This window comes from Cebus imitator, unplaced genomic scaffold (assembly GCF_001604975.1).
Source record: "Cebus imitator isolate Cc_AM_T3 unplaced genomic scaffold, Cebus_imitator-1.0 Scaffold87, whole genome shotgun sequence".
Lineage (NCBI taxonomy): Eukaryota > Metazoa > Chordata > Mammalia > Primates > Cebidae > Cebus > Cebus imitator.
Window position 1 is genome coordinate 1,591,243 of NW_016107402.1, and position 27,875 is coordinate 1,619,117.

At 52.9% G+C, this 27,875-nt stretch overlaps 4 protein-coding genes across 9 annotated transcripts in view; 2 read left to right on the plus strand and 2 right to left on the minus strand.

Annotated features, from left to right (window-relative positions):
- PITHD1 (PITH domain containing 1) overlaps positions 1-3,733 on the plus strand; it is a 9,772-nt gene extending 6,039 nt beyond the window's left edge. The window contains exons 4-6 of the mRNA XM_017534539.1: positions 1,113-1,217; positions 1,816-1,924; positions 2,791-3,733. Of these exons, the coding sequence (XP_017390028.1) occupies positions 1,113-1,217; positions 1,816-1,924; positions 2,791-2,892 (316 nt within the window). The 3' untranslated portion in view covers positions 2,893-3,733. The remainder of the gene's footprint in view (positions 1-1,112; positions 1,218-1,815; positions 1,925-2,790) is intronic.
- A 2,267-nt stretch (positions 3,734-6,000) lies between these two features.
- Positions 6,001-10,724, plus strand: LYPLA2 (lysophospholipase 2). Of its 3 annotated transcripts, XM_017534535.2 has the most exons (10): positions 6,001-6,110; positions 7,505-7,608; positions 7,857-7,888; positions 8,343-8,408; positions 8,885-8,932; positions 9,039-9,109; positions 9,243-9,316; positions 9,396-9,497; positions 9,607-9,780; positions 9,862-10,724. In XM_017534535.2, the coding sequence occupies exons 2-10, from the start codon at positions 7,531-7,533 to the stop codon at positions 9,910-9,912; spliced, it is 696 nt and encodes a 231-aa protein (XP_017390024.1). In that variant the 5' UTR covers positions 6,001-6,110; positions 7,505-7,530; the 3' UTR covers positions 9,913-10,724. The 3 variants fall into 3 exon arrangements, with proteins under 3 accessions (XP_017390024.1, XP_037596575.1, XP_017390027.1); XM_037740647.1 differs by lacking the exon at positions 9,396-9,497; XM_017534538.2 differs by lacking the exon at positions 7,857-7,888 and having other exon boundaries at positions 6,007-6,110.
- A 57-nt stretch (positions 10,725-10,781) lies between these two features.
- On the minus strand, positions 10,782-15,807 carry GALE (UDP-galactose-4-epimerase). 4 transcript variants are annotated; one of them, XM_017534530.2, is made up of 11 exons: positions 15,320-15,652; positions 14,006-14,131; positions 13,736-13,851; positions 13,251-13,364; positions 12,829-13,005; positions 12,168-12,281; positions 12,010-12,076; positions 11,837-11,922; positions 11,649-11,726; positions 11,328-11,442; positions 10,782-11,183 (listed from the first exon to the last, which is right to left on the minus strand). In XM_017534530.2, the coding sequence occupies exons 2-11, from the start codon at positions 14,124-14,126 to the stop codon at positions 11,125-11,127; spliced, it is 1,047 nt and encodes a 348-aa protein (XP_017390019.1). In that variant the 5' UTR covers positions 14,127-14,131; positions 15,320-15,652; the 3' UTR covers positions 10,782-11,124. The 4 variants fall into 4 exon arrangements, with proteins under 4 accessions (XP_017390019.1, XP_017390021.1, XP_037596573.1 ...); XM_037740646.1 differs by lacking the exon at positions 15,320-15,652 and adding an exon at positions 15,707-15,807 and having other exon boundaries at positions 10,786-11,183; XM_017534532.2 differs by lacking the exon at positions 11,649-11,726 and having other exon boundaries at positions 15,320-15,655.
- Positions 15,808-17,565: 1,758 nt separating this feature from the next.
- Positions 17,566-27,875, minus strand: part of HMGCL (3-hydroxy-3-methylglutaryl-CoA lyase) — a 20,640-nt gene continuing 10,330 nt past the window's right edge. Inside the window, 4 exon segments of the mRNA XM_017534541.2 lie at positions 17,566-17,817; positions 19,345-19,470; positions 23,356-23,544; positions 25,735-25,895. Of these exon segments, the coding sequence (XP_017390030.1) occupies positions 17,716-17,817; positions 19,345-19,470; positions 23,356-23,544; positions 25,735-25,895 (578 nt within the window). The 3' untranslated portion in view covers positions 17,566-17,715.

Sequence of the window (27,875 nt, forward strand, 5' to 3'; positions counted from 1 at the left end):
AGAGACGGGGTTTCACCGTGTTGACCAGGATGGTCTCGATCTCTTGACCTCGTGATCCACCCGCCTCGGCCTCCCAAAGTGCTGGGATTACAGGCGTGAGCCACCGCGCCCGGCCTTAGATTACTCTTTCAAAAACATTTTCTTCTCTAGCATTTTACTTTTTATTTATTTTGAGGCGGAGTCTCCCTTTGTTACCCAGGCTGGAGTGCAGTGACATGATCTCAGTTCACTGCAACCTCTCTAGCAGTTTAGATGTGAGGTTGCAGTCTTTCATGTTCTTTCAAAATGGAAACCCTCAAATTATTTTTTGTTTTTTGGATTTTTTTTTTTTTTTTAAGAACTGTAAGGTGACTGAGTATATGGTGTAGTTTTTGGACACAAAAAATTGCTTGAGCATTAGGTTACGTGATCTTTTATCTCTTAACTGTGTGTAGTATGTTTCTGCCAAAGTATGTATTTTTCCCATGAGTAAGCTGTTTTATTTAACAACATCCTCAGTGTGGTCCGAATGTGCTGAGTTATTTATTTTCTCCATGCATTTGCTGCATGTGACCTAGTTTGAGCCGTCTCTTTGTGTATTGCTTCTCATGTGATATTAACCCACTCAAAGATGTCACAGAGCTATGTTGCAGATCTCAGCCCTTTTTTTGTTAAAGATATTTGCAGGCTGGGCATGTTGGCTCATGCCTTTAATTCCAGCACTTTGGGAGACTAACGTGGGTGGATCACCTGAGGTCGGGAGTTTGAGACCAGCATTGCCAACATGTTGAAACCCTGTCTTTACTAAAAATACCAAAATTAGCTGGGTGTGGTGGCGTGCGCCTGTAGTCTCAGCTACTTGGGAGGCTGAGGCATGAGAATCACTTGAACCTGGGAGGTGGAGGTTGCAGTGAGCCACCCATTGCACTCCAGCCTGGGTAACTAAAAAAAGAAAAAAATATTCGGAGATATTTGTATATAAGTGCCAATAAAATGCCATTTCTAAAATTTGACCCCTAAATTCAATCTCCTGTTGATAGAACCAAAGCCAGTTAAGCAGTCAGTAGAAAGATTTGAAAACCTGAAACCTGATAATGCACATTTCTTGACTTTTCTTCCCTTTCCTTTCTTAGGTACAAGAATATTCCACAGATGTCCTTTGATGATACAGAAAGGGAGCCAGATCAGACCTTTAGTCTGAACCGGGATCTGACAGGAGAATTAGAGTATGCTACAAAGTAAGTATGGGGCCTGTCTTCCATTTTCTGTGGCTGCTTATACAGCTCGCCACTTATTTTTGGCCAGTCTCCTGCTCTCTTAACATCAGAAATGAGTTCAAACAGTGGAAGAGACTTGATCTTTGACTCGGTCAATTTTTGGCAGAGATTCAGTGCCAGCCACAGACTTGTTAACTTGGAAGCAATTGGCAGGTTTGAATGAACTCCTAGGGTGGTTTTAGTAAAGATGCTTTCAGAATTCCTCTTTGTATAGTGAGCTTACAACAGGCAGAGTTACATGTGACTGCCATATCTCCCATTAGTTTAGTTCAACACTAAATGTGCCTTAGAATCCTTGCTGGGTTATGCAGCATTTCTCGTTCCTGTTCCTTGAGGGCAGGAGCAGTGGTTATCCCTACTGCCTTGGACAGGATCTGGCAGATGCTCAGTAAATGGTCCTTGAATTAATTACCTGTCCAAAGGAGAAGGAACAACTCCAAGTGTTTTCTGACTTTGCCTGGGTTTTACGAGTTGGAGCCGAATTGTTGTTTTACATAGTGGTGAGATACTCATTGAACTGTAACTTACATCTTCTTTCCCTATTCCTGTCATCCTCTAGAATTTCTCGTTTTTCAAATGTCTATCATCTCTCGATTCATATTTCAAAAAATTTTGGAGCAGATACCACAAAGGTCTTTTATATTGGCCTGAGAGGAGAGTGGACTGAGGTAAGATGGGGTTGGAAAGGTTGTCCCCTCATGTCTACATATCTGTACACTGTGGTGATAGGGGCTACAGGGAAGGGAAAAAAGCAAATGTTACAATTATTCCTGGTTTATTTATGATTTTTCTTGGTTTTATCAGTATACACTTTGATTTGACAAACTAAAAAGTATTTTTAAGGAGGTTGAAATTGTCATATATATTTCGGGAAGACAGAGTCTCATTCTGTCACCCAGGCTGGAGTGCAGTGGTGAGATCTTGGCTCACTGCAACCTCCGCCTCCTGGGTTCAAGCAATTCTGCCTCAGCCCCCCCGAGTAGCTGGGATTATAGGCACCCAGTGCCACGCCTGGCTAATTTTTTTGTATTTTTACTAGAGAAGGGGTTTTGTCGTGTTAGCCAAGCTGATGTCAAACTCCTGACCTCAGGTGATCTGCCTATCTCAGCCTCCCAAAGTGCTGGGATTACAGGTGTGAGCCACTGCGCCTGGCCTGAAATTGTTATTTATATTAATTCATAGTTTTTCACTTTCAAATTCTTTCAAAACTTCTGATAATCTTTACTGTTCAGGCACCAGGAATAAGATAATACAATAGACAAGTTCCTGTTCTCATGGTTCCCCTGTTATAGTAGGGTGACTGAATCTTCACAGTTACAGGGTAAATCATTGATAATGATCTTTACAGCTTTCTGAAGTTAAAAAGTATCAAAATTGGGTGATACTAGATGACGACTTCTAAGTATCAAAATCGGGAGATATTAAATGATGACTTCTAGAAATGAGCCTGAATAAGGACTTCCAGCAATGTGTGTGGTGTGGAAAAGGACAATTCTTTTAATGGCCAGCTGACCTAGCTTCAATTTTCTCACAGCTTCGCCGACACGAGGTGACCATCTGCAATTACGAAGCATCCGCCAACCCAGCAGACCATAGGGTCCATCAGGTTACCCCACAGACACACTTTATTTCCTAAGGGCTGGCCAAGGCTCCCATAGAGGTGCCATGTCAGTGAAGATGTACGACTACCTGTTGGGAAGGACAAAGGGATGAGGCTCCAGAGAGAGTTGGCTGCCACAGCGTCTGCCAAGCTTTGTCTTTGGGGCTTGCTGCAGAAACCTGGCCTACAGAAGATATGACACCACTGGGAGGGTTGTGTAGGTGCCAGGGAACAATCGTGGTTTTCTAGGGCACTGTGGAAATGGGGTCTTGGGCTGGGTGGCATCTGGCAGTCATGGATAATGCTTGCTTTTCCAGTCAATGTGGCCATGTGATTCCAAGTGTCATGTTGCTTTGTGGCAGGAATGTTGTGTGACTTTTTTTTTTTTTAAAGGAAACTATTTGTGAGCTGTAGGAAGCTTTCTGACGCCTCAGGATTGTGTTAGTAGTAGCCATCAGGAGGGTCTCCAACTAGAAACACTTGTTCCTGCTTGCTCCTTTCCCCTCTCATTGTTCAGCATTTTTATCAAGTTTCCCAGCTTGGAGTTGTCTGTCACGCACATGTGTCCTATTGTTATAGCTAGAAGGGCGGGAGTCTCCTGCTGATGCGTGATAGCTTAAGCTTGGGAAGAAGGTCTTTTCCACTGTCTAGCTAAGCAGTCAGGGGAGAGCATGGGGATCATTTCTGTGTGTGGAGGTAATCTGGTCAGTCAGATTGAGACTTAGTTAAGATTCCCCTTGGAACATCCTTAATGTTTATTAGCTTCTAACTAGTGTTGTAAGTCCAGTGCCAGAATTTGGAGATCTGAGTTCCTCTTTTCATGGCTTTTATTCACTGTGACTAATAAGCTTCCTAATAAATCCTTGCCAGACTTAAATGTTTGTACTTTCTTTTGAGTTCATGATAGTACTAATGCAACTTGCATTTCGTGGGGAACTGTACTGAACTTTGAAATTTTTTGTTGTTGTTTTGGACTAGGTAGGTTATAGGAAGTGCCACAATTAAATCAAGGCTGGATCAGTTTCTCCAGGAAAGGTCAAGCTCAATTTTGTACAGTAGGCCAAAAACACTCCTACCCATACATGTAAAGAGGAAGGTGGAGTTGAAAACCTGTATTTCACAAAAATTAGCTGAGCATGGTGGCACACATCTGTAGCCCCAGCCACTTGGGAGGCTGAGGTGGGAGGATCACTGGAGCCAAGGAGGTTGAGGCTACTGTGAGCCATGATTGTGCCACTGCACCCCAGCCTGAGGCGACAGAGTGAGACCTTGTCTCAAAAAAACACAAAAAACCTGTATTTCATTTTGCACAAAATGAAGTAATTTGTAGAATGACATTTTTAAAAAAGGGAGAACTGATTCTGGAGCTCATCAGAAGAAATGAGAGTGAGGAAAGTAATTGAGCAGCTCATGTGGTCTGAGGTGGACTAAAGACATTGGACTTAAATTTTGAAAGTCAGTTTGGCAATTGGAGAGAATGTAAGTATCTAAAAAGGGGATTTGAAATGGTCGGTATTCTCTCCCTTGCAGAAAACAGGAACAGGTGATAAATGGAATTAGTGTTGAATCTGATCCTCTTGGGAGAGCTCCTCTGAGGGATTGGCCCATGCTGTTGTTAGAAGGATATAGCTACTGTTTCTCCAGCCTGTCCTGGGAAAAATCTGCTACCACCAAACCTTGTTGGCCCTCAAAAGTTCTTAAATCAAATCTCAAATCAACCAGGATGCAAATGCACTCTTGAAAAGCACTGAGTCCTATGCACTCAAGACACGGCCTTTTTATTTCAGTTGGATTGTTTTCTGGAGTTAAAAGAAGAATTATGTTTAAATTTGGAATAGGGGGAAAATAAAGTTATAAGTCTTAGAGCAGACTAGCCCTTCACTAATTCCACTAATTAAAGCACTAATCACAGCTCCTGGGACTGAGCCTCTGAATTTGAAGCTTTGTTCTGAAGAATTTGTTCAAAGTGCCATGGTGTCTCAGGTGATTGAGGCTGCAGGAGGAAGTGTTTATTTTTCCCTAAGTGGGGACATTACCTCCTTTTTCTTTTGACATTCAGTCCTGAGTCCTTGGCTTGCGGTGGTCCCCTAGGCCCAAAGTTTTCCTGCCGTGAACCCTGGTGTTGTAGGCTCCTTGACCTGTTGAGACTTAGGACTGAATTGCCTCTAGGCCTGGGGGAAAGTGCTTTGTTGTGCTTCCAACTTTGTACTGTTTTCTTTCTGTTCAAAGAAAGCACTAGTATAGGTTAAGCTGGGAGAATGAATCCTAAGTGGCTGAGGAACAAGCGTGACTCATTTTGTACTTGCAGATCCCCACACATTCTCAGGGAGATGCTCCCTCAACTCACGTTTGCCTCCCCCTCGGACTTTTCTGTGGTCCCTGATCCCTATTTCCACTTCAACTTGATGGCAGCGTTTTGTGCACTGTCTGCATGGCATTGCTTGTGAAGGGCAGCGCTAACACTGCCAGTGCCTGTCCAGCTCTCCTGCTACAACCTTTGTATATTTTCCCTAAGTCCTGTTTTGTGTGATTAACACCTCATGCTGTGACTTTACAGTGTATCAAGTATGTTCACATAACCTCATTTAAGCCTACCAATAAAGCTGTGAAGGAGACAGGGTGGTTATTACCATTTTATAGCTCAGGAAGCAAATCCAGAGGCAGAATTTCAGTGGAACCCCAAGGTTGCTATTTACTTCCCTTCCTTGAGCCTCAGTTTCCCCATCTTTAAGGCTGGAGAACTAGATGATCTGTAAGGTCTCTTCAGTTCAGACTATGTGATTCCATTCATGATCCTGGAATAGGGCCATGAAAGCCAGTGGCAGACACCCAAGGCCTTAAGAGGTATGTCGCATGGGGATGGGAAGGTGGTAAAGTTTCTGCGAACAATAGTGTGAGGGATGCCTCTCCTTCCGGACAGCACTCCTCCAGGAGGCGCCTGGGTGGTGGTAGGAAGTGGGAGTCTTGGGTGTCCTGTCTCCATTCTATAAGGTGGGAGCAGGTGAGAACCCAGCAACTGCGCGGCTGAGTGACAGGGAGCGGCCCCGCCGCCTCCAACATGGCAGCTTCTATCTAGCGAAGCCGGGTCCCCGCTTCCGGGTTCCGTACCGTTGGCCAGGCTACATCCGGCAGCGCGCTGGCTGGGTTCCCGGGACTCGAACGGAAGTTCCGGCGGGGGCGGCCGAGGGGGAAGAGTGTGTCTGCGGGAGAAAGGAGAATCGCCTAAGCGGCCTCGGAAGCCCCAGAGAGTGGAGGTACCCGGCCTGCGGCTGTAGAAGAATATGTGGGGGACGTTGGCCTCTGGAGGGTCCTGGAGAGCAGGCAGGGGGAGCGGCGATGGGGGGAGGGTGGGGGTGGGGAGTAAGGTACGAAGCTGCTGTCCTGTCTTGGGGACTTCGGGAGTGGAGCTGGGCAAGGGGGTGTCAGGGTATAATGTGACAGACTTCGGGGTCGGAGGTGGAAGAGCCCGTTGTGGGGCGGGGGCTTCCCCAGAGTCAAAGATAGCCCCATTGTGGGCAGGTGCGAGTCCTGGGTCAGGGTAGAAAATGTCAATGGGGAGGGTGAGCCTTGGTCAGAACAGAAGTTCCCATTGTGGGGAGCAGGAGATCCTGGGTCAGGGTGGAAGTTCTCAAGGTGGAGAGGGAGACAGGTCAGGGGGAAGGTACCCCTCTGAGAAGGAAGGCTGGGCGGGAGGTCCAAGTCTCCACGGTGGAGAAGGAAAGGAATTGCAGCTCAGGGCGGGAGGTGCATTCCCAGTGGGAAGAGGAACCCCGGATCACAGGCGAACAATCCCATTGTGGAGAAGTGCCCTCAGGGGTCAGAGATGGAAGGTGAGGCCAGTTGGGAGGGGTGGACAGGCACTTGGAGGCAGGTAGTGGAAGCTTCCGGCGAGTTTGGAGGACGCTGAGGATGGGGAGGGGCCTGCCAGCCTGACATTCTTTTGTGTGTTTGGGAGTCCCAGAGCGTGGTCAGGCCGGGCCCGTTTGCAGTCCGTGGCCGCTGCAGCAGGTAGCTCTGTTTAGGAGGGTGTGGAGCACCAGTTTGTGGGTGGGTGGCAGACAGGAGTTCTTACACTCTCTGGGGACATGGGCAGCCCCCCGGGGTTCTGGGAATGGATGAGCCAGAAGAAACTGCGTGGAGGCCCAATCGGGCTGGTGAGGGGAGGTTGAGATGGGGGTGGGGGGCGGCACTGAGTAGGGGCTGGAAGCTCATTTCCCTGGCATTTTTCTCTCCATTTCCTATAGGGCTGGGATTTGGGGAGGCAGGGACCCAGGAATGATTGGAGAGCAGTGGGAAGGCACTGACCCCAGAGCAGTTAGAGGGGGAATGAAACAGGGGTGTGGCTGCCTCACTTCACCCCCTGCCCTGCAGTCCCTATGCCCTGCCTCTTTCTCTCCAGCAAACTCAGGTCCTGTGTTGGGCCAGAACTAGAGACACACCTTCTGGGCCACTAGGGTGGCTTCCTCTGCCTTTCAGCCCTGGAGTGGAGGCAGACTTCCCCTGTGCCCTGGGACTTCTTGCCTGACTATTTTTTGTGCTCAGGACAGAACCTGGGTGCTGTGTGGGGCTGATGGCCTGGTGGCCTCTTGGGCCAGGAGTGTGTCCTGTGCCTGGTTGTGCACTTGACCACCATCCCCGATGTGTGCAGGCCCCCGCCGTGGAGCCGTGTGGTGTATGTGTGGTAACACCATGTCTGTGCCCCTGCTCACCGATGCTGCCACCGTGTCTGGAGCTGAGCGGGAAACGGCCGCGGTAAGGGTCCCTTTTCATCCATGGCCAGACCCACTGGGGGCAGCTGGAGGACCGGCTGGAGCGGGTATGGGAAAATGGAGGTGGCGGTGATGAGCAGGCAGTATCCTGAGGTCAGGAGGCTTGGAGTAGTAAACTGTTTGGCTCCTACCTGGGTTCCCCCCAGGTCCTTAGGGGTGGGGGAGGGGTGGGCAGAAGTTGGTGGACCTAGGGGGAACCTTCGTGTCTCCCCATGTCCCATCCTTTTCCAGGTCATTTTTTTACATGGACTTGGAGACACAGGGTAAGTGACAGGGGAGGGGTGTTCCTTAGGGAGGGGGCCTGGGCCCAGCTGTGGACCAAGAGGCCTGCACGTCCCCTTCCCTTCCTTTTTTTTTTTTTTTTTTTTTTTTTTTTTTTTTTGAGACAGAATCCCACTCTGTGGCCCAGGCTGGAGTGTAATGGCGCAATCTCGGCTCGCTGCAACCTCGACTCCTGGGTTTAAGCAATTCTCTAGCCTCAGCTTCCCAAGTAGCTGGGATTACACGCGACTGCCACCATGCCCACCTAATTTTTTTGTATTTTTAGTAGAGACGGGGTTTCTCCATGTTGGCCAGGCTGGTCTTGAACACCTGATCTCAGGTGATCCGCCAGCCTCGACCTCTCAAACTGCTGGGATTACAGGCGTGAGCCACTGCGACCGGCCGTCCCCTTCTCTTCCTACTGCATCGGAGCCTTTTCTCCCATCCCTCCTACAGGCACAGCTGGGCTGACGCCCTCTCCACCATCCGGCTCCCTCATGTCAAGTACATCTGTCCCCATGCGTGAGTGTCACCCCAGCAAGGGAGGGGCTGAAGCTGGGGGTCATCTGGGGGTGGTCCTGTTGTCCCAGGTCTGTTCTCTTCTGTCACCTGCATCCTGAGGCTTGGGCCCAGGGCAGTCAGAAGTGACATTTTCAACCTTAGCTCCTGTGGAGCCCCTGGAGTGGGATCCAGCACCAGCCCCCAGCCCTAGGGCCTTTTAGACCTGAGCTCTCCTAGACCCACACCTCCCTTTGCCCCTTCCCCGAGTACTCACCGACTGCCTGGGACCCCATCGCACCAAGAGCTGGGCCCTGCTTCTCCATCACTGGCGCTTTGCCCTAACCACAGCCTCCAGCCCGTGGCAGGTTGCCTGGCAACACCTTAAACACAGGCCCTGTCTGCTGGGAGGGACCCCCAGGGGAGGCTCAGCCCCACTCTGGGCTGCGTCTTCCTCATCCCTCCTGAGTATGATGGGCCCTCTGGCTGTCCCTCCCCAGGCCTAGGATCCCCGTGACCCTCAACATGAAGATGGTGATGCCCTCCTGGTGAGTTTGGGAGTGGGTGGTGGGCAGGGGAACAAGGACACAAGCTGAGGGAACTACAGGGTGCTGGCCAGGGTTTTCTGTAGCTGCCAATACCTCTTCTCCTCAGGTTTGACCTGATGGGGCTGAGTCCAGATGCCCCAGAGGACGAGGCTGGCATCAAGAAGGCAGCAGAGAACAGTAAGACCCCAGGCCCTCCTCCGTATCCTCTTTCCCCTGCCCCCCAGGAAAGCACTGGATGGTTCCTCCACCTGGCTCCCTTCTTGGGCCCCTTGGCAACTTCCCCTCACCCAATCATGTCCCCTCCCCCCAGTCAAGGCCTTGATTGAGCATGAAATGAAGAATGGGATCCCTGCCAATCGAATCGTCCTGGGCGGCTTTTCACAGGTGAGGGGAGAGGGGTGGGGGGCAGGGGTGGCAGGTGGATGAGCTGTCCCCTCATGACCCCTCTCGCTCCTCCCTCCAGGGTGGGGCCCTGTCCCTCTACACAGCCCTCACCTGCCCCCACCCTCTGGCTGGCATCGTGGCGTTGAGCTGCTGGCTGCCTCTACACCGGGCCTTCCCTCAGGTGAATGTCCCCACTGACCTCCCCCCACCCCCTACCTTTGTGTCTGCATCCTCTTGGCTTGGGGACTGCTGCAGCACTGGCTTTGCCCTGAGTCCTGTCTGGCCCCCAGGCAGCTAATGGCAGTGCCAAGGACCTGGCCATCCTCCAGTGCCATGGGGAGCTGGACCCCATGGTGCCCGTACGGTTTGGTGCCCTGACAGCTGAGAAGCTCCGGTCTGTTGTCACACCTGCCAGGGTTCAGTTCAAGACATACCCCGGCGTCATGCATAGCTCCTGTCCTCAGGTCAGTGGGGGGACCATTTCCCACTCCCACCTCTCTGCCTCCAGCCAGGAGCCTCTTGTGATCCCCTCTTAATCCCCTCAGGAGATGGCAGCTGTGAAGGAATTTCTTGAGAAGCTGCTGCCTCCTGTCTAAAACTAGTCGCTGGCCTCAGTGTGGTCTCCCAGCTCATGGGGGACCCAGCAAGCAAGCGTGGCACCATCTTGGATCTGAGCCAGTCGAGCCCCTGTCCCCACCCTTCCTGACCTGTCCTTTTCCCACAGGCCTCTGGGGCAGGTGGCGAGGCCTGGCCAGGCCTTCCTTCCTGGCCTCAGCCACCTGGCTCTCTGCAGCAGGGGCAGGCTGCTTTCTTATCCCATTTCCCTGGAGGCGGGCCCCCCTGGCAGCAGTATTGGAGGGGCTACAGGCAGCTGGAGAAAGGGGCCCAGCCGCTGACCCACTCACTCAGGACCTCACTCACTAGCCCCGCTTTGGGCCCCCTCCTGTGACCTCAGGGTTTGGCCCATGGGGCCCTCCCAGGCCCCTGCCCCAACTGATCCTGCCCAGATAATCGTGTGTCTCTCCTGCCTCCACTCCAGCTGCTTCTCAGTCCTGAATGTGGCCATGGCCCTGGGGCCCCCTTGCTGCTGTGGGCTCCCTGTCCCTGGGCCGGAGGGCTGGTGAGGAGGTGGAGCCTTTTGAGGGGGGCCTTCCCTCAGCTGTTTCCCCCAACTGGGGGGCTGGGCCCTGCCTCCCGTTACCCTCCTTCCCTGGAGGCCCGGAGCCTGCAGGGCTGGACTGAGGTTCAGGTCTCCCCTCAGCTGTCTCACCCCCACTTTGTCCCAACTCTAGAGCAGGGAGGTGTTGGGGGTGGAGTTGTGTCTCGTCTTCTGTCTCCATGTGGTTTTGGGTGTTTTTCTTGTTGTGTCCTGGATTCCGATAAAATTAAAGAAATTGCTTCCTCAGTGCTCAGGCCTGGCTGATTCTATTCCAGGGGTAGATAGTGACCATCTGTGAGAACCTGCCTCGGTGTAAGAAAACTTTTTATTTTTAAATACTTTGGAAAGCTCTTTCAGAGCAGTGTAAATGAGTGCCTGGGAGGTTTTGTTCCAGAGCCTTGCCCCATGACTCGCTCTTGGTGGTCCTGATGAACTCCTGGACCCTGTAGAAGATAAGAGTTGGAGACCTCAGCCTCCTGGTCAGTGGAGCCCTTGGCCTCATGCCTGGTGGGCTGAGCGGGCCCAGCTAGGGTTTGAGGTAGGGGAGGCCTTGGCGTGGCCCCAGCAGCTCCAGGGCCCTGGGTTCCTGCCAAAGGCTGGAGAGCAGGCAGCTGCTTCTCTTTTCCTGGTCCTTGTCAGGGGAGGGTCCTCAGGCCTGCGCACCAAAGCCTGAAGGATTCTGCTTTTGCCAGCGCCAGAGATCTTCACCTGCAACACGTGAGGTGTGTGCTCAGGGCCCACAGTAGAATGCATAACCTCCCCCAACCTCACAGACCACCCTGGGTGGGTGGACCTAGATCTGATCAGCCCCTCCCTGGCCCATAACTCTGCAGGGGTCAGGCCAGCACTCACACATCCTGTCCAGCCCTAAGGCTGCTGTCCACCCCAGCTCCTCGTGGGCCAGGCTGGGGTTGGCATAACAGGCTGCCACATCACCCTCCCGTCGTGCCACCACCTTGTATGGGATCTGCAAGACAGGAGGTAGTTGGAGCTTAGCTGAGCAAATCTTTTAAGAACAGAGCAGTGCTTGCCCACAGGCACCTGGTGCTGGGTGCTAGGCAGGGTCAGGAGACTGGGTAGTAGCAGGTGCCCACCAGAGAGTAAGTGGGAAGGGCCAAAGCTGCTCTGGTGCTGAGACCTGAGTGACGTGAGGTGGGTGGGGTGGGGGCCTACCTTCTTCCCAGACGCCTTCTCCATAGCTTGGACCATCTGCAGCACCGAATAGCCTGTGCCTGTGCCCAGGTTGTAGATCTGCCCCGTGGAGAACAGGGTTTATGGAAGGGGCTGCACTAACCACCGCTCTGGGCCCCTCTGCCTAGATCTGCCCCCTCCCCTCCTTCACTTCTCCCTTCTCTTCCTACCCGGCAGCCACACTGCTCCTTCAGCTTCCTCAAGGCTGCAATGTGACCCTTGGCCAGATCCACAACATGGATGTAATCCCGGACACCTGCAGAGGAGGCGGCGGGGATGGGAGTTTGTTTCCCCTGACTCTCCCTCCTGGCTCCCACTCCTAGTCCCCCAGTCCTTGGCTCACCCGTGCCATCCTCTGTGTCATAGTCATTGCCAAAGACATTCAGGGCCTCCCGTCGCCCGATCGCCACCTGGAGGTGGAGATCAGGTCAGTTCCTCCCAGGTCCCAGGCACCAGCTGTAACCCTAGGGCCACTCCTCTGACCCTTCCCTTCTGCATTACCTGGGAGACATAAGGCATGAGGTTGTTGGGGATGCCCTGGGGATCCTCGCCGATGCAGCCAGAGGCATGGGCACCTGTGGGGTTGAAATAGCGCAGCAGCACTGCGTTCCAGGTCTGTGGGATGTAGGTCAGGCAGTGAGGCCAGAAGTGCAGGCAGTATGTCCCAGCTGAACCCAGAGCCCTCTTCCACACCCCCATGCCAATTGGTTTTGCCGAGACGGAGTCTCACTGTGACCAAGGCTGGAGTGTAGTGGCCTGATTTGGCTCACTGCAGCCTCCGCCTTCCAGGTTCAAGCAATTCTTGTGCCTCAGCCTCTGAATAGCTGGGACTAGGCCTCACCACCATGCCTGGCTAATATTTGTATTTTTAGTAAAGACAGTGTTTCACCATGTTGGCCAGGCTGGTCTTGAACTTTTGACCTTAGGTAATCTGCCCGCCTCGGCCTCCCAAAGTGCTGAGATTACAGGGGTGAGCAACCATGCCCGGCCAGTTACCTATCCATTATCTCTAGAAACAAGCAGGGGTGGGGCCCTCCACTGCGACTGCCTGAGCTTAGCTTCCTCCATAGCGGGGGGTTCAGAATCCCACTCTTGGGCTCATGGTGGGCCCTGAGGAGTCTGTCAGTCAGTGAAGCCAGGGTGCAGTCAAGGGGGTTCTCACTTTGTCTGCCTGGCACAGGTCCCGGATCATTTCCTCAATGAAGAACTTGGACTTGCCGTAAGGGTTGGTACAGCCACCCGTGGGGTGGGCCTCGTCCAGGGGCAGGTATTGGGGGTTTCCATACACAGTGGCTGAGCTGCTGAACACGAGGTTCTTCACCCCATGGGCCCTCATGATCTGGTCATGGAGAGGTGGCATCAGTGGTCTATGCCTCACACATTACTCCCACCCTATTACTCTTCCACGGGAGGACTGGGCTGAGGTTATGGGCACTCTTATTTACAGATGGGGAAACTGAGGCTGGGAGGTAAAGATATGTGTCCAGGATGATACAGCTTGGGCTCTGTGTTTGGCACTGCCTCCTAGGCTGGGGCCCAGCTGGACACCCTTGTAGTGTCCATGCCTTGCCCCATGCCTCTCACCTCCAGAAGCTGGATGGTCCCAGTCAGGTTAACTCTGTAATAATCCAGAGGCTTCTGCACCGACTCGCCCACGGCCTTGAGCCCCGCAAAGTGGATGACCGCCACAAAGCTGTGCTGCAGGGGTGACATGGTCAGAGGTTACTCTACTGGCCTTAGTCCTTGGCAATGCCTGTGGCCTGCCTGCCTGCACCCTTTTTTTTTCTTGACAGCTCGTTCTGTTGCCCAAGCTGGAGTGCAGTGATGCCATCTCAGCTCACTGCAACCTCCACCTCCTGGAAGCCGTCTTCCCATACCAGCCTCCTCAGTAGCTGGGACCACAGGCATGGGCTACCACACCCAGCTAATTTTTGTATTTTTCTGTAGAGATGGGGTTTCACTGTTGCGCAGGCTGGTCTTGAACACCTGGGCTCAAGTAATCTGCTCACCTCAGCCTTCCAAAGTGCCGGGATTACAGGCGTGAGCCACCGGGCCCAGCCTGCACCCACCTTTTTGAAGAGACGCTGTAGGGCTGCCTGGTCCAAAATGTCCATCTCCTCAAACTCCACAGCACGGCCTGTCAGCTTCTGGACCCGCCGCAGGCTCTCAGGCATGGAGCCCCCTCCTGGTGGGGCACATGTAGGCCACATCATCATGAAGTAGGGTGCTGTGTTCCCAGGGACAAGCCAGACACACATCCCCCACTCAGTGGTAGAAGTGGAACCCAGGGTTTTGTTTCTACCATCCCCTCAAGAAGCCCCAGCCCCACTGCTGCTCACCACGAAAAGCGTTATGGAAGTTGTCGATGACCACAGGCGAGTAGCCAGCCTCCAGCAGCTCCAGCACCGTGTGGCTGCCGATGTAGCCAGCCCCACCTGTTACCAGCACCTTCTCTGCCATGGCACCTGGCCCGGGATACAGAGTCTCAGAGGTGGCTGAGGCTGCTGGCTTAGAGCTTCCTTCTCCCTGGAATCTGGCCCTCTAAGCTCACTTTGAAAGAAGGCAGCAGTGTGCCCTAGGTACCAGAATGGCTCAGAAGTCAGCCCTGGGGCAAGTCTGGATACCATTACTTTCTGGCCTTAGGCTTGCTAATAATTGTATAAACATCATGAGGCAGTGTGGGGGTTCAATGAGGTGACCTTAAGGGCCTGCCACAGCAGAGCTGGGGAGACTGACACACAGGCACCTTGTTTTCTAGTCCATTTGTCTTGGGGTTGGAAAGATGGAATCTGAGGATCCACACTGCCTTCTCCAAAGTGACTGAGGACTGCAGAGTCCTGGGCAGAAGGAAAATGGCAGCAGGATTGAGACTCCAGGGTCCTAGAAGGGGTTCTGTTGGCTCAGACCCAGGCCTGCCCAATGCCTCTGCCATGGGTAGGTGTAAACTGGCTCCTGGGCTCAGTGACTAATACCTCCTGCTCCAGGCGGCCCCTACTCCCTTTTCCTCAAGGGCCAGCTGGGAGGAAGCAGGAAATAGATCACATGGCCTCAAGGGTGAGGTCCTTTGCCAGGTAGGCTCAGCCTCTGCCCATGCCAGGGCCAGCCCGGTCACACTCTGGCTCGGAGTTAAGGATCTCGCCCAACTCTAGGCCGCCCTGGGTGGGCCATGTAGACGTGGACTTGGCCAGGTGCGCACCTCCACCCTGAACAAACTCTGCGGGCAGAAAGGGCGGGACCAGGAGGAAGCCCCAGACACTGAGGCCTTTCATTCCCAGCGTCCGAGCCCGCTGCCGCCTTTCTCCAGGCTGCCTCTGTTCCCTTCTGGGCTCACGCAGCTCCAACCCACTGGACCAATAGTGCTCTACGTGCCAGGCTCCGTCCCAGGCACTTCTGCATGATTTTCCTGAATTCCCCCAGCATCTCGGTGAGGCAGGTGTTATCACTGGCACTTTACAGATAAAGATACTAGGGTCACAGAGGTGAAGCAGTTTGCCTTCAGTCCCACAGCTGGCGACAGCGGGCTGGAATCCGGATCGCCAGGCTCGCAGCCCGGCCCCCTCCCAAGACGGCTCGCCCTTCCCCCACCGCTCCCTGCTGGACTCTGCCCGCCGCGCCGAAGCCGCCCCCACCCTCGCCTCGCGCTCGGCGCGGACCCCTAAGGTAGGTCGCAGAGAGGCCCTGGGAGGCAGGAAAGCTGGTCTGAAGCCCGCTGCGCCCCCGACCCGCGAAGTGACCTTGCTCAGCCGTCGCCCCCTCGGTTTTCCCAGTTTGTCTGCTGGAGGGAAGGGGCGCTGGGCCCCGAGCACTCGAGGGCGGTTGGGTCTCAGGCTGGGCATTGGGCCGTGGCGCGGAGCGGGACCGAGCTAGGAGTCCCCAGGCCGGGAATGAATGAACCCCAGCCGCCCCAGCCCAGGAAGCGGGGAACTGGGACGGAGGGACGCTGCCCGCAAAGCGGCCCGGCCCCTCGGAAATTCCCTCGCTACCCACGGACTCCCCGGCCCCCGGCGAGCCCACCCGGCCCTTCATTCCGCCTCCCGAACCTGCTCGGGTTCCCGCGCCCCGCGCTGGCTCCAGAGGCACCGCCTCCCGCGCCCGAGTGGCGGGCCCTTTAAGCGCTGACGGGCCACCCCGACCCCGCCCCTCCACGCCCCCAAGGAAACGTGTCACTCGGGTTACGGCCACTACGGGGACGACGGGAGGACAAAAGGCCTGCGCACTGTGACGGCGGTTGCGCGACGCGCGCGCCCGCTGAGGGCGGAACTGGGCGGTGTTACCCCTCGAGGGACGACGCTGGCGCCAAGTCCCCGAAGCGGGCGTGTCCTGCTGGTGCCCTGGGTCCCCGCGACAGCTCGTCCCAACCCCTGGAAGCAGCGCCGCGCTTCCGAGGGGGCAGGGGACAAAGGGTAGGGGGCCCGCGCCTGCCCCCCTCTGACCCGCAGGTTTTCAAACTTGCTGGTGTCTGAATTCAAAATCTTGAACTTCCCAATCCCATAGGACTAAGGCAGGAGCGGGGTCTTGGGTCAGTGGTTCTGGGACGTCCTGCTCGCAAATAAACCAAGGAGCTGGAGGAAGCTGTCAGGCCACACTAGAGGTGCCAGCGCCCTCGGCTCCCACCCTTACCGCGGCTCCCACCTGCCGGGAATGGTCTGCCTACACTCTGCCTGCCACGACGGCAGGTTAGCAAATGATTGTTTACAATGAAAAGTGGTAGGGCTAGAGAATAATATGCACCAAATGTGATGTACTGCGTGATGAAACCAGAGTAAAGGCGCCCTAAATGCACGAGCACGGAAGTGTTCCCCGCGGCTGGGAATCAGCGTCTGCCCACAGAGCCCGGGGCACCCACAGGTGAGAGCTCCCGGGCCTGTGAGAGCCAGGGAGTGACTGGGCCGCCGAGGTCCAAAGCAGGGGAGTTTGTGCAACAGCCCCGGTCACAGAGGCAAAGGTCAGAAACAACCCTGCTGGGTGTTCTGGCCAGCAAACTGTTGCAGGCAGCCTCCTGAATAAGCCACTGAATTCCAGTCACTATGGATTTGGGGCTGAGGTGGGGAAACAGGGAGGGAATACAAAGATTAATAAACTAGTTCAGTCTTCATTTTCCTCCCAGGGTGCAACATGGTAAAGTATTTTCCTCCTCCAGACTCATGTATACACACAGCTGCACAACCGAATGCTGGAATGATTCTGTGCCATTCAACCTTTAATTACATAAGCTGTTTTCAAAAATCACATTCAGCGTGGAGATTTTCCAGAGATGCTGGAGTTGGCAGAAGCTCTCCACTTTCCGCAAATGGCCTCTGCCAGGTTGGGAAGAATCTCCAGGACCTGTGTCCTGAGAAGTCAGAGTGCAATGGCCCCAAGGGCATGCCAGGGTGGAACTGTGTAGAGGTGGCCAGCTTGCAGATTCCATCCAGAGAGGAGACTCGAGGATCATGCCAAGTAGGGAATGGGGTTTCCACATGCCCTCAGGCATTCAACCCCTGGGCCAGGGTCTGTGAAGGGAGACTTCATCACAGCCCTCAAAGCCTCTTGCTCCTACTCAGGTCTGGCAGGAGAGCCTGAGGCCAAGCAGCTCCTCCTGCCCCTCGCCTGCTTTCTGCCAGGAGAGACCTCTGCGTAGAGCTGGCTGTGACGTACCTGCGCCGTTAACCTCATTCACATTTCCACGTCACCATCCATGAATCATCTGTGTGTGCCCCTATTTCTTTTTTTCTTTTTTGGGATGGAGTCTTGCTCTGTCTCCCAGGCTGGGGTGCAATGGTGTAATCTTGGCTCACTGCAACTTCCACCTCCTGGGTTCAAGCAATTCTCCTGCTTCAGCCTCCTGAGTAGCTGGGATTACAGGCGTCCACCACCACACCCAGCGAATTTTTGTATTTTTAGTAGAAATGGGGTTTCACCTTCTTGGCCAGGCTGGTCTTGAACTCCTGACCTTGTGATCCACCCACCTCGGCCTCCCAAAGTGCTGGGATTACAGGCATGAGCCACCCCGCCCGGCCTTGTGCCCCTATTTCCACACCATCCCCAGGGCTTCAGGTGGGCAAGGGGCTCAGAGTTTACAGGTAGCCTGAGCCACTTTGGAGCCAGTTTTTCTGTTCAGGGCTTGACAGATAAAGTTCCCAGCTTCCAGAAGCTTCTGGAGATTCACACCCTTTGAGAAATAAGTTAGAGGAAGCGGTAAGTCATGGTAAGCCCTCAACACCAGGGAAAATATCAGCATGGACAGACAACTGTTGATACTTAAAAAGTAAAGATGAAGATAAACAGGGTTTTTCCCTTGACAGCGGGACACCAGCTACCAGTGAGCTCCTGTCTGTCTGGCACCTGGGTTATTCCTCTGACTCCTGCTCGCGTAAGATGCCCAGTCTGTATAATGGTTTGTAGTGCCACTACCAGGGCACAGATCCCATCAGTCTTGTTCAGTGCTCCCTCTTCAGAGCCTAGCACAGGGCCTGGTCCACAGAGGTAAAAAACTGATATTCAAGTGAGGATGGTAAGGCAGAGAGGGAAGAATAAAAACACCAACTGAAAGGGTCAGGCAGAAACCCTCTGTTCACAGAGTAGCTCATATTTGCTGATGTGCACTCCATGCTCTGTGCTAAGCATTCCACGTATCTTTTTTTTTTGGAGACAGAGGTTTTGCTCGTTGCCCAGGCTGGAGTGCAGTGGCGCGATCTCAGCTCACTGTAACCTCTGCCTCCGGGGTTCAAGTGATTCTCCTGTCTCAGCCTCCCAAGTAGCTGAGGTTACAGGGTGCACCACCATGCCCATCTAATTTTTGTATTATTAGTAGAGACAGGGTTTCACCATGTTGGCCAGACTGGTCTCGAACTTTTGGCCTCAGGTGATCCACCTGCCTGGACTTCCCAAAGTGCTGGGATTACAGGTGTGAGCTATCATGCCTGGCCCTCTACATACGTTTTCTTACTTAATCCTCACAATGGCTCCATGAGACAGCTATTATTATTACCATTTCTTAGGTTCAGAGAGATGAAATAATGTGTCTGATTTCTCATAGCCTGTAAGTGGCAGGAGTAGGCTTTAAACCCAGTTCACTCTTACCCTCAAGCACAGATGCTATTCTGCTTCCATTCACCACTGAGGGCCCCAATGGACCCTGGCGGATCCCTGGCAAGCTAATGCTACTGTCCTTATTTTACATAGAATAAAACAAAGGGCAATAGAGAACTGACTCGTTTCAGGTCATGAACCTGACCCTTTCCAGGGCCCCTTCTGTATTCCCTGGTGCCTCCTAGGACTGAACTCTCAAAGTCACCCTGACACCCCAGCCTCCCTGTGGCCATGGGTGTGGCCTCACTCAACCCTACTCTCACAAACATTAAAACATTAGATCAAATATCCATAATCCCTGGTTCCCTTCCCCTCCTTTTTTTTTTTTTTTAAGAGACAGGGTCCCGCTCTTTCACCCAGGCTGGAGTACACTGGCAGGATCGTAGCTCACTGCAGCCTCAAACTCCTGGGCTCAAGGGACCCTCCAGCCTCAGCCTCTCAAAGTGCTGAGATTACAGGCATGAGCCACTGCGCGTGGCCAACCCTCTTCCTCTTTACTACTCAGCACCTTAACAGCCCCAAATACCCACATCCGCTTTTGTTCTCAGCTTCAGGCTGAGCCCTGGTCAGTTCAGGGCTGTCACCACCAGGGGGCGGATGGGCTTACCGTGTGAATGCCCAAGCCCTCTAACATGTAGACCAGGTCCTCGGTGGCCAAGTTTCCCAGTGCCCCCTGTGCATAGGGACAGCCTCCAAGTCCTGCCACAGACGAGTCCACGACACTCACTCCCATCTGGAAACATAAGGATGATGAAACACAGTTGTCACTGGGAACAAGAACCCACAGAGCTGGGCCTTGCAAACCTCCCAATAGTCTGTTGCCTGAAATTCCAGAGTCATTCTTTCCTTTGGTGTTTGATTCTGTGGACACAAAAGTCCCACCGAAACAGACAGTGCTTCTTCTTTTAGTTTCTGTTTCACTATTTCCTCTGCCGGCAGTATCTTTCCTTTCTTGGTGGACTCTCACCTTTTAGGTTCCAGTCTAAAAGCCACCTGTTCAGGGAGACCTTTTCTGATCACCAGCCTAACCCACTCCCAAAGCTGAGATTTCAGGCCCCTGTTGTTTACCGTGGTTCATTAATTACTCCCCACCCCACCCCACCTCCGCTGCTTACACCCCACCACCTCCAGGCTGCTGTCACTCAGTCAGGGCCTCACCACACTACAGCCACATCCCATGTTCCCAGGTCAGTCGCTTCCTACTCTCCCACTCTCCCAGATGACTATTTCACTTTCTTCTCTCTTCTTAAACCTCTATCACCCACTTCCCCATCCCCATTCTCCCCATGCGCATTCTCATCCGCTTCTTTATGGAAAGAGATGGAATCAGAAGAGACTGTCTCCATTGACTCCCACCATCTCATCTACCCACCTGCCTGCATCTGGGCCTACAGACCCACCGTCCCTCATGCTGCCTGGGATGGACCCCGAGCCCCTAGCCAAGGCCAACCCCTCCACCTCAGCGTGAGGCCCATTCCCACCTGCTCCAGCATGTGTCCAGTAAGTTTCTCCTCTCTCTCCTGCAACCTGTTCCTCGCCTCTACTGGGTCATCCTCACACAGCAGCCTGCGATCTCTCCCATCTTTTATAAACCCTTTTTGGGACCCTCTAACCTCCCATTTCTTTGCTCCCATTCAAAGCAAAGTTCCTCAAAAGAGCTGTTCCCACTTAACATCTGCCATTCTCACTTGAACCCATTCAAAACAGGTTTGAGTCCCCACAATTCCTCCACTGAAACAGCTCTAGTCACGGTTACTGGTGGCCTCCTTGTAGCTAAGTACAAAGGTCAAGTGGCCATCTTTGCACTTGACTCTCCGCATCATCTTGGACACCTCCTCCACGTGGCTTCAGGGCTCCACATCCCCCTGGTTTTCCTCCTATGGTGCTCTGGCCTCTCCTGAGGCCTCGATCCAGTCTTTGCTGGCTCTTCTTCACCTCCCTGATCTCTGAAGGTTGGAGCCCTTACTGCTCATTCCTCAGACAGCTTCTCCATCTCCACTCGCTCCCAAGTAACTGCACCCAGGTTAACATACCTGCCTATAGATGTCTCAAGCTTCACAGATCAGAACGCAAACTCCTGAGATCCAGTCATGCACCTGTGCCCTCCAGGCTCCCTTGCCACGTCTCTCACCTGGATTGCTGTAGGTCCAAACTGGTTCTTCTGTCTTTGTCTTTCTACAGTGTATTCTCTATACAGCAGCCAGAGGAGCAGAGGAGCCTCTGTTTTTTTGAAAGTTTTGCTCTATTGCCCAGGCTGGAGTGTAGTGGCATGATTTTGGCTCATTGCAACCTCTGCCTCTCAGGTTCAAGCAATTCTTGTGCCTCAGCCGCCCAAGTAGCTGGGATTACAGCTACTCCCCCGCCACTATGCCTGGCTAATTTTTTAGTAGAGATGGGGTTTCACCATGTTGGCCAGGCTGGTCTCGAACTCCAGACCTCAAGTGATCCATCTGCCTTGGCCACCAAAGTGCTGCGATTACAGGTATGAGCCACCATGCCCAGCTAAGGAGCCTCTTAAAGGGAACGTTTCAGATTATCTCCTTCCCTGCCCCTGCTAAAGACTCTCTGTTAGCTTCCCAGCTCAGTCTAAAACAGGCCCCACTGGATATGGCCTTCTAACCCTGACATCTCTGCCCCTCTCCTCGGTCACACTGCTCCTGCCACATGCCTCCTCATGTTCCTCTTCCCCCAGGGCTTTGCGCCTGCTTTCCTGGATGGGGCTCCCCTCCCTTCCCCTCCCTGCTAGGGGTCTGCAGAACTCTCTCAGATGCTACCTTCTGAGTGAGACCACTCTACAGGAAGACCTGGCACTCCCTTAACCTGCTTCATTTTTCTCCACAGTGCTTATGAGCACCTGCCCTGCTATATGCTTATTTATTATGTCTCTTCTTGCTAGACTGTCAGCCTCATGAGATCAGGACTCTGTTTTGGTCACAGCTGACTCCTCAATGCTGAGCGCAGAGCCTGGCACACAGAAGGAGTTAGGTTTTAACAGGTGAATAAATGGTCTTACAATTTGTTATTTACACACCTGTAATCTTCCATCCGTCTTCCCCACCCACCATGACATAAGCTCCCAGAGGGCAGGGACTGGGTCTTGTTTCTGTCATCTAAGTCAGCACTTAACCTGGCACATCAATCCATATTTCTCAGGGCAGGAAGAGGGAGGTCAGAGGAAGCTACTGCCAGACCTCACACAGCTCAACCTGTTCCCTGATAAATTTTCTTTTTTTTTCTTTTTTTTTTTTTTGAGACGGAGTTTCGCTCTTGTTATCCAGGCTGGAGTGCAATGGCGCGATCTTGGCTCACCGCAACCTCCGCCTCCTGGGTTCAGGCAATTCTCCTGCCTCAGCCTCCTGAGTAGCTGGGATTACAGGCACGCGCCACCATGCCCAGCTAATTTTTTGTATTTTTAGTAGAGACGGGGTTTCACCATGTTGACCAGGTTGGTCTCGATCTCTTGACCTCGTGATCCACCCGCCTCGGCCTCCCAAAGTGCTGGGATTACAGGCTTGAGCCACCGCGCCCGGCCTCCCTGATAAATTTTCAAAAAGGGGATTCTGAGACATCAGGTGCCATGAAACACAGAAGCACAGAGCAGCAGGAGTGTCCTGCGCCTGGTCAGGAAGAAGTTTTGCCTCAGACTCACCTCAGCTGTGCAGAAATCCCCTTTACCTGCCTGGCACGCCGTGGGAGAGGAAGTCACTCTCCCTACCTGCTTGGCCAGGAAACGCATGAGCTGAAGGAAAGCCCAGACGCAGGGCAGGGTGTCACAGTAAGCTGAGAAATGAGGGGACCACAGAGCTACCAACCTTACCCTTGACAGCCACAACTCTGAGGAAACAGCCCCAGAATGTAACAGACTCGCCTGATTCAGACATGAACCTCTAGGGGACAACTGAGAGGAAAAAAAAGGTGGCTGGGACTGCCATCGCTACCCTACAGATGGACGGTTAGGTCAGTGCTATGGCAAGGTCAGACACTAACAATGCTCCTTCTATCCGGCTGCCAGCCAATGATCCCCCTTTTGGGCCAGCCCACGACAAGCAAACCTCAAGGGAAACCAAATCTGAGGTCTTAGCTCAATCCGTGGGAAGCGGCATTAAAGCCTCTGCCTCTGAGTGACCTCTGCTGGCCTCTGTACCTCCCGTCTCCTCACCTGCTTCCGCTACACACACGCGCACACTCACAACCCTGTATGTTGTATGAGTCCTCCCTGAACCCCCATCAGTCCTGAGGTGAAGTTCTGCCCAGTCACCTTTCGTCTTTCCTTGCCAGCGGCTTACTTTATGTCCTTCAAGCTTCGCTCAGGCCTCTTCTGCATATCCTGCCTGATCTCCTCAGCTGGGATGGGGCCCCTCTAGGCTTCCTGGGCCCTGTGCTTCTTTCCTTCATAGCATCTGTCGTAATGCAGCAGGATTACCATGTAACTCCCTTGACTGTCTCCCCAACACAGAGGTGTACACTTCACATCTGGGGATCACGACGACTGTGTCCACCATTGCCAGCCCAGGACCTGGCATACTGGCATCAGTAAATGTTTGCTGAGAGAATAAATGATAATAAGCTGTCCTGCCCACCACGACCTTTGGGAGAATGACCATATGCCTTTGATTACCTGCAGGGCCATCAAGGTGTTGGCCAGGGCTTGGCCATAGGTGTCATGGCAGTGGACAGCCAGGGCAGCCAGAGGCACTTCCTGCATGACAGTAGACAGCATGTCTTTCATGGTCCCTGGGGTGCCCACACCAATGGTGTCCCCCAGGGAGATCTCATAACAGCCCATTGAGTACAGCTTCTTGGCGACCTAGGGAAGCAAGCAGGTACTTGGAGGATACAGAATCCATGAGCCAGGGGATCCAAGCACTCAGAAGCAGGGGGCCTGTGCCTGGGCAGAACACTTCTGTGTCTGCAAGTACTCAATTCCCACAGGATCACGTGCTCCTCACAACTCCGACTGGGAATGACGATCCTTATTCTATGATCAGGAGGCTGAGGCTTAAGGGGCAGAGCCAGCCACTGGAGCCAGCTCACAGTCCCGAGGCTCCAACTCCTGTTCTTTCTTCCCTGCCTGTGTCCCTCAGACTTCAGTCCTTCACTTACCACTGTCACATCAGACTGGCAGACCCAGGTGCTGGGATCAGTGAAGTTCATTCCTTTCATGTAGTTTTATCCTCAGCAATAAAATCCATGAAATTATGAGTCTGAGACGCTAGTTATATATTTTTTCTTTTTTCTTCTTTTTTTTGAGACAGGGTCTCACTGTCACTCAGGCTGGAGTGCAGTGGTGTGATCTCAGCTCACTGCAACCTCAGCCTCTCAGGCTCAAGCAATCCTCCCACCTCTGCCTCCCAAGCAGCTGAGACCAGAGGAGTGCGCCACCATGCCCGGGTAATAGTTACGATATATAAGGCCGGGCGTGGTGGCTCATGCCTGTAATCCAAGCACTTTGGAGGCCAAGGCAGGCGGATCACCTGAGGTCAGGAGTTCAAGACCAGCCTGACCAACACGATGAAACCTCGTTTAAAAAAAAAATTAATAATAGTTACATAATATATAAACTATATATAATTTTTTTTTTGAGATGGAGTCTTGCTCTGTCGCTCAGGCTGGAGTGTAGTAGTGCAATCTCAGCTCACTGAAATCTCTGTCTCCTGTTTTCAAGAGAGTCTCCTGTCTCAGCCTCCCAAGTAGCTGGGATTATAGGCACCTGCCACCATGCCCCACTAATTTTTTGTATTTTTAGTAGATATGTGGTTTCGCCATGTTGGCCAGGCTGGCTTGAACTACTGACCTCAGGTGATTCACACAATTCAGCCTCCCAAAGTGCTGGGATTACAGGCGTGAGCCACCACACCCAGCCAATAGTTATATTTTTTAATAGAGACACATCACTATTTAAATTTTTAGGAGCCCATTTGCACACCTCTAAAACCACTGCAAAATGGGAGCAGTATGCGCCTCACCCAAACCCAAGGAGCTGCTGCTGGCTAGGGGCTGCTGGACAAGGTACCGTGGGATGTGGTGGGGTTAGGGGACCAGAAGACACCAATGATCTGCTAGATAAATGAAATAGTGATGTCACTGCCCCCAATGGCCCTGCAGAGAGTGGGGCGGTAGTGGCTGGCCTTTAGGGGGTGGCAGGGTGCAGGGGAAGGAGCGGGCCTTTGAAATAATGAGATGCTGGGTTAAAGTCCTAGTTCTGCTGCTCACTAGCTGTGGGCCTTGGCAAGGAACTTAACTTTTCTGAGCTTCAATTTCTGCTTCTGAAAAATGGTGACGACCCTTTGGTCATATGGAGAGGACTGGTAGCAACTAAGGCTAAGATCTGGAGCGGGGCAGCATGCTCCTGCTCAAGGAACAGTTGCTACTGCTACCATCCCCCTATCTGGATGCCACCAAGTATCCTGGGAAGAAGCGGGCTTTGGATGGAGACAAAATGAGGTTTGAGACCTGATTTCCGCATTTGTAACCTGTATGGCAAATTATTCAGTGTCAGTTTCCTCAACTATAAAAGGGAATAATAATACCAAATTTGTACAGTGGTTTTGGAGACTAAATGACGTAAGTTCTTGGGCTGGTCAAACACAATTCCTGTATTCTGTTCTTCTCAGCATTGACCTAGTGACTGTTGAGAGGGTGTCAGGGTTGTGGCCTTTCAATCACTGCAAGGAGCTGTGGGAACCCCTGGGTAAGGAGCCAGGATCCTCAGAGGATCACCTCAATTACCAGACTGGAAACTGAATTGGAGGTTTTCAGGCTGGGGTAGAGGCCAGGGACTTCAAGGACTACATGTCTGGCTAGAAGGGGGACCTCCAGGGAGCAAGTACAGGGCTGTGCTCACATGGGATGGGGCGCTTACTGAAGGAGCTGGGTGAATGAATGAAATCAGGAACCTCCAGGAGAAGCGGGGGAGAGGAACCTCAGGAGTACGCGCTCAGGGGCAGACAAGGTGGCCAACCCTCACCAAACCCCCGACCCTGACACGTGCACACACCTCAGCTACTTTAGCCGGGGAGATCTTCCCTTCATAAGGGCAGCCAAGCACACAGGAGACGTACCTGTGGGAAGACAGAGGAGGAATGAGGTCAGTGTCCTGAGCCCTTTGGCCAGCAGGGCTGAGACAGGGCTGTTTAACAAATATTTCTGAGGCCGGGCGTGGTGGCTCAAGCCTGTAATCCCAGCACTTTGGGAGGCCGAGGCGGATGGATCACGAGGTCAAGAGATCGAGACCATCCTGGTCAACATGGTGAAACCCCGTCTCTACTAAAAATAACAAAAAATTAGCTGGGCATGGTGGCGCGTGCCTGTAATCCCAGCTACTCAGGAGGCTGAGGCAGGAGAATTGCCTGAACCCAGGAGGCGGAGGTTGCGGTGAGCCGAGATCGCGCCATTGCACTCCAGCCTGGGTAACATGAGTGAAACACCAAAAAAAAAAAAAAAAAAAAAAAAAAAAAAAAAAAAAAAAAAAAAAAACCAAATATTTCTGATCAGTGTGCAATCAACAACTGCAGTTGGGCAAAGGGCAGGGTGGTACAAGTCAGTGCCAGGAGGTGGCAGTAGAGAGCCATGGCAGGAAATGGGGGGTACAAGGGACCTACAGTTGAGGAAGTAGGGGTTGCACAGGCCTCAGGAGAGGCAGCCAAGGATTTACAATAAAGCAGAGGAGAAACAGCTAGAGAGGGCAAGGAGAGCAAGCAGCTGGGTTGTAGGGTGGGGAGATGGAGCAGAACTACATGCCAAGGGAGCAGGGGCCAGTACTTCCAGGAAGAGACCAAGGACTGGGTGAAACCACACTCATTACCAGAGCTGAGTTGGATATGAGTCAGTAACAGGCTGGACTGGCCTGAGGACCAAAGGATGAGCTGCCCCAGGGAGTTGCTAGAGGATTCATTCATTCATTTATTCACCTGATGTTTACTGAGTTGCCTCTTATGCGCCAGGCACTGGGCATACAGCAGTGGGCAAGACTGATAAGGTTCCCGCGCTCTCAGAGCTTATCTCAAGTTAAGGAGACAGACGATAAAAAAGCAACCAAATAAGTAACAGACAAAATCTCAGAAGTGATGTGCCGCAGAGCAAAGACGGGAAATGATGGAACAAGCAGAGGAGGCCAACTGTAGCGAGGGTCCAGGAAAGACCCCTCTGAGGGCAGGATGTTGAACCCAAGAGAAGGGGGGATCTGTGAGGAGCATTCCAGGCAAAGACAAGAGCCCAGGGAAAGCCTGGAGACAGAAGAGCCAGGCAGAACAAAGGATAGCTGAGACAGAGAGAGCAAGGGGCAAAGAAGTACGAGATGAGAAGGTCAGCGAGGTGGGCACAGGTCTGATCATGGGTCTTGTGGGTTATGGTAAGGAGTGTGGATTTTGGATCTAGACGACTTCTATTCCCACCTGCCCTGTTGGAGCTGAGGTATCTTTAAAACCCTTTAGAGTCAATCAAAGTATTCTGCATATTAAGAGGCATAATAAATGTTCAACAGATAAATAATTTCAGACTCAAAGATACCAGTGTACTTTTCCATTTTAATGCTCCCACTTATTCCCCAACCACTGCTGAGCAAGAGAAAGGTAAGTGAGATGCTGAGGAAGACAGAGATATGGGAGTCGGGCCAGTGTCACTGGAGCCCCCTGCTTCCCCATTCATCCACCTGCCCACCAGTGACTGGGTGCCCAACATCCTGAGGACAGGATGTTGAACCCATGAGAAGGGGGGATCTGTGTGCTAGGCCCTCAGCTGGGAGAGCAGAGCACCCAGGGACTGGGAGAGGTGAGGGCTTTGCCCTCATGGAGTGCATGGTCTAGTGAGGTGGGGCAGGGAGGGAATTTTAAAAGCAGCTAAGTGCTACATTAGAGGATGTCCAGACACTATGGGGTCCCAGAGAAGGGCGCTAACTCCAGCTGAAGGACTGGGGCAGCTCCTCAGAGGAACTGACTCCCACAGGAAGACCTGAAGGATGAGCAGGAATTATCCCCGAGAAGCATGATGATGTGGAGGATGTGTTTTTTTTTTGGAGACAGAGTCTCACTCTTTCGCCCATGCTGGAGTGCAGTGGCATGATTTTGGCTCACTTTAGCCTGGATCTCCCAGGCTCAGGTGATCCTCCCATCTTAGTTTCCCAAGTAGCTGGGACTACAG

Bases quoted from the DNA above. Each gene is read 5' to 3' on its own strand.
- LYPLA2 (XM_017534535.2), top strand. From the start codon at position 7,531: ATGTGTGGTAACACCATGTCTGTGCCCCTGCTCACCGATGCTGCCACC. The intron at 7,609-7,856 runs GTAAGGGTCCCT...ATCCTTTTCCAG, and splicing joins CTGAGCGGGAAACGGCCGCG to GTCATTTTTTTACATGGACT. The intron at 7,889-8,342 runs GTAAGTGACAGG...TCCCTCCTACAG, and splicing joins CATGGACTTGGAGACACAGG to GCACAGCTGGGCTGACGCCC.
- GALE (XM_017534530.2), bottom strand. From the start codon at position 14,126: ATGGCAGAGAAGGTGCTGGTAACAGGTGGGGCTGGCTACATCGGCAGC. The intron at 12,282-12,828 runs GTGAGAACCCCC...TACATCCCACAG, and splicing joins ACCTGTGCCAGGCAGACAAA to ACCTGGAACGCAGTGCTGCT. The intron at 12,077-12,167 runs GTAATGCAGAAG...CTCCACCTCCAG, and splicing joins TCATGCCTTATGTCTCCCAG to GTGGCGATCGGGCGACGGGA.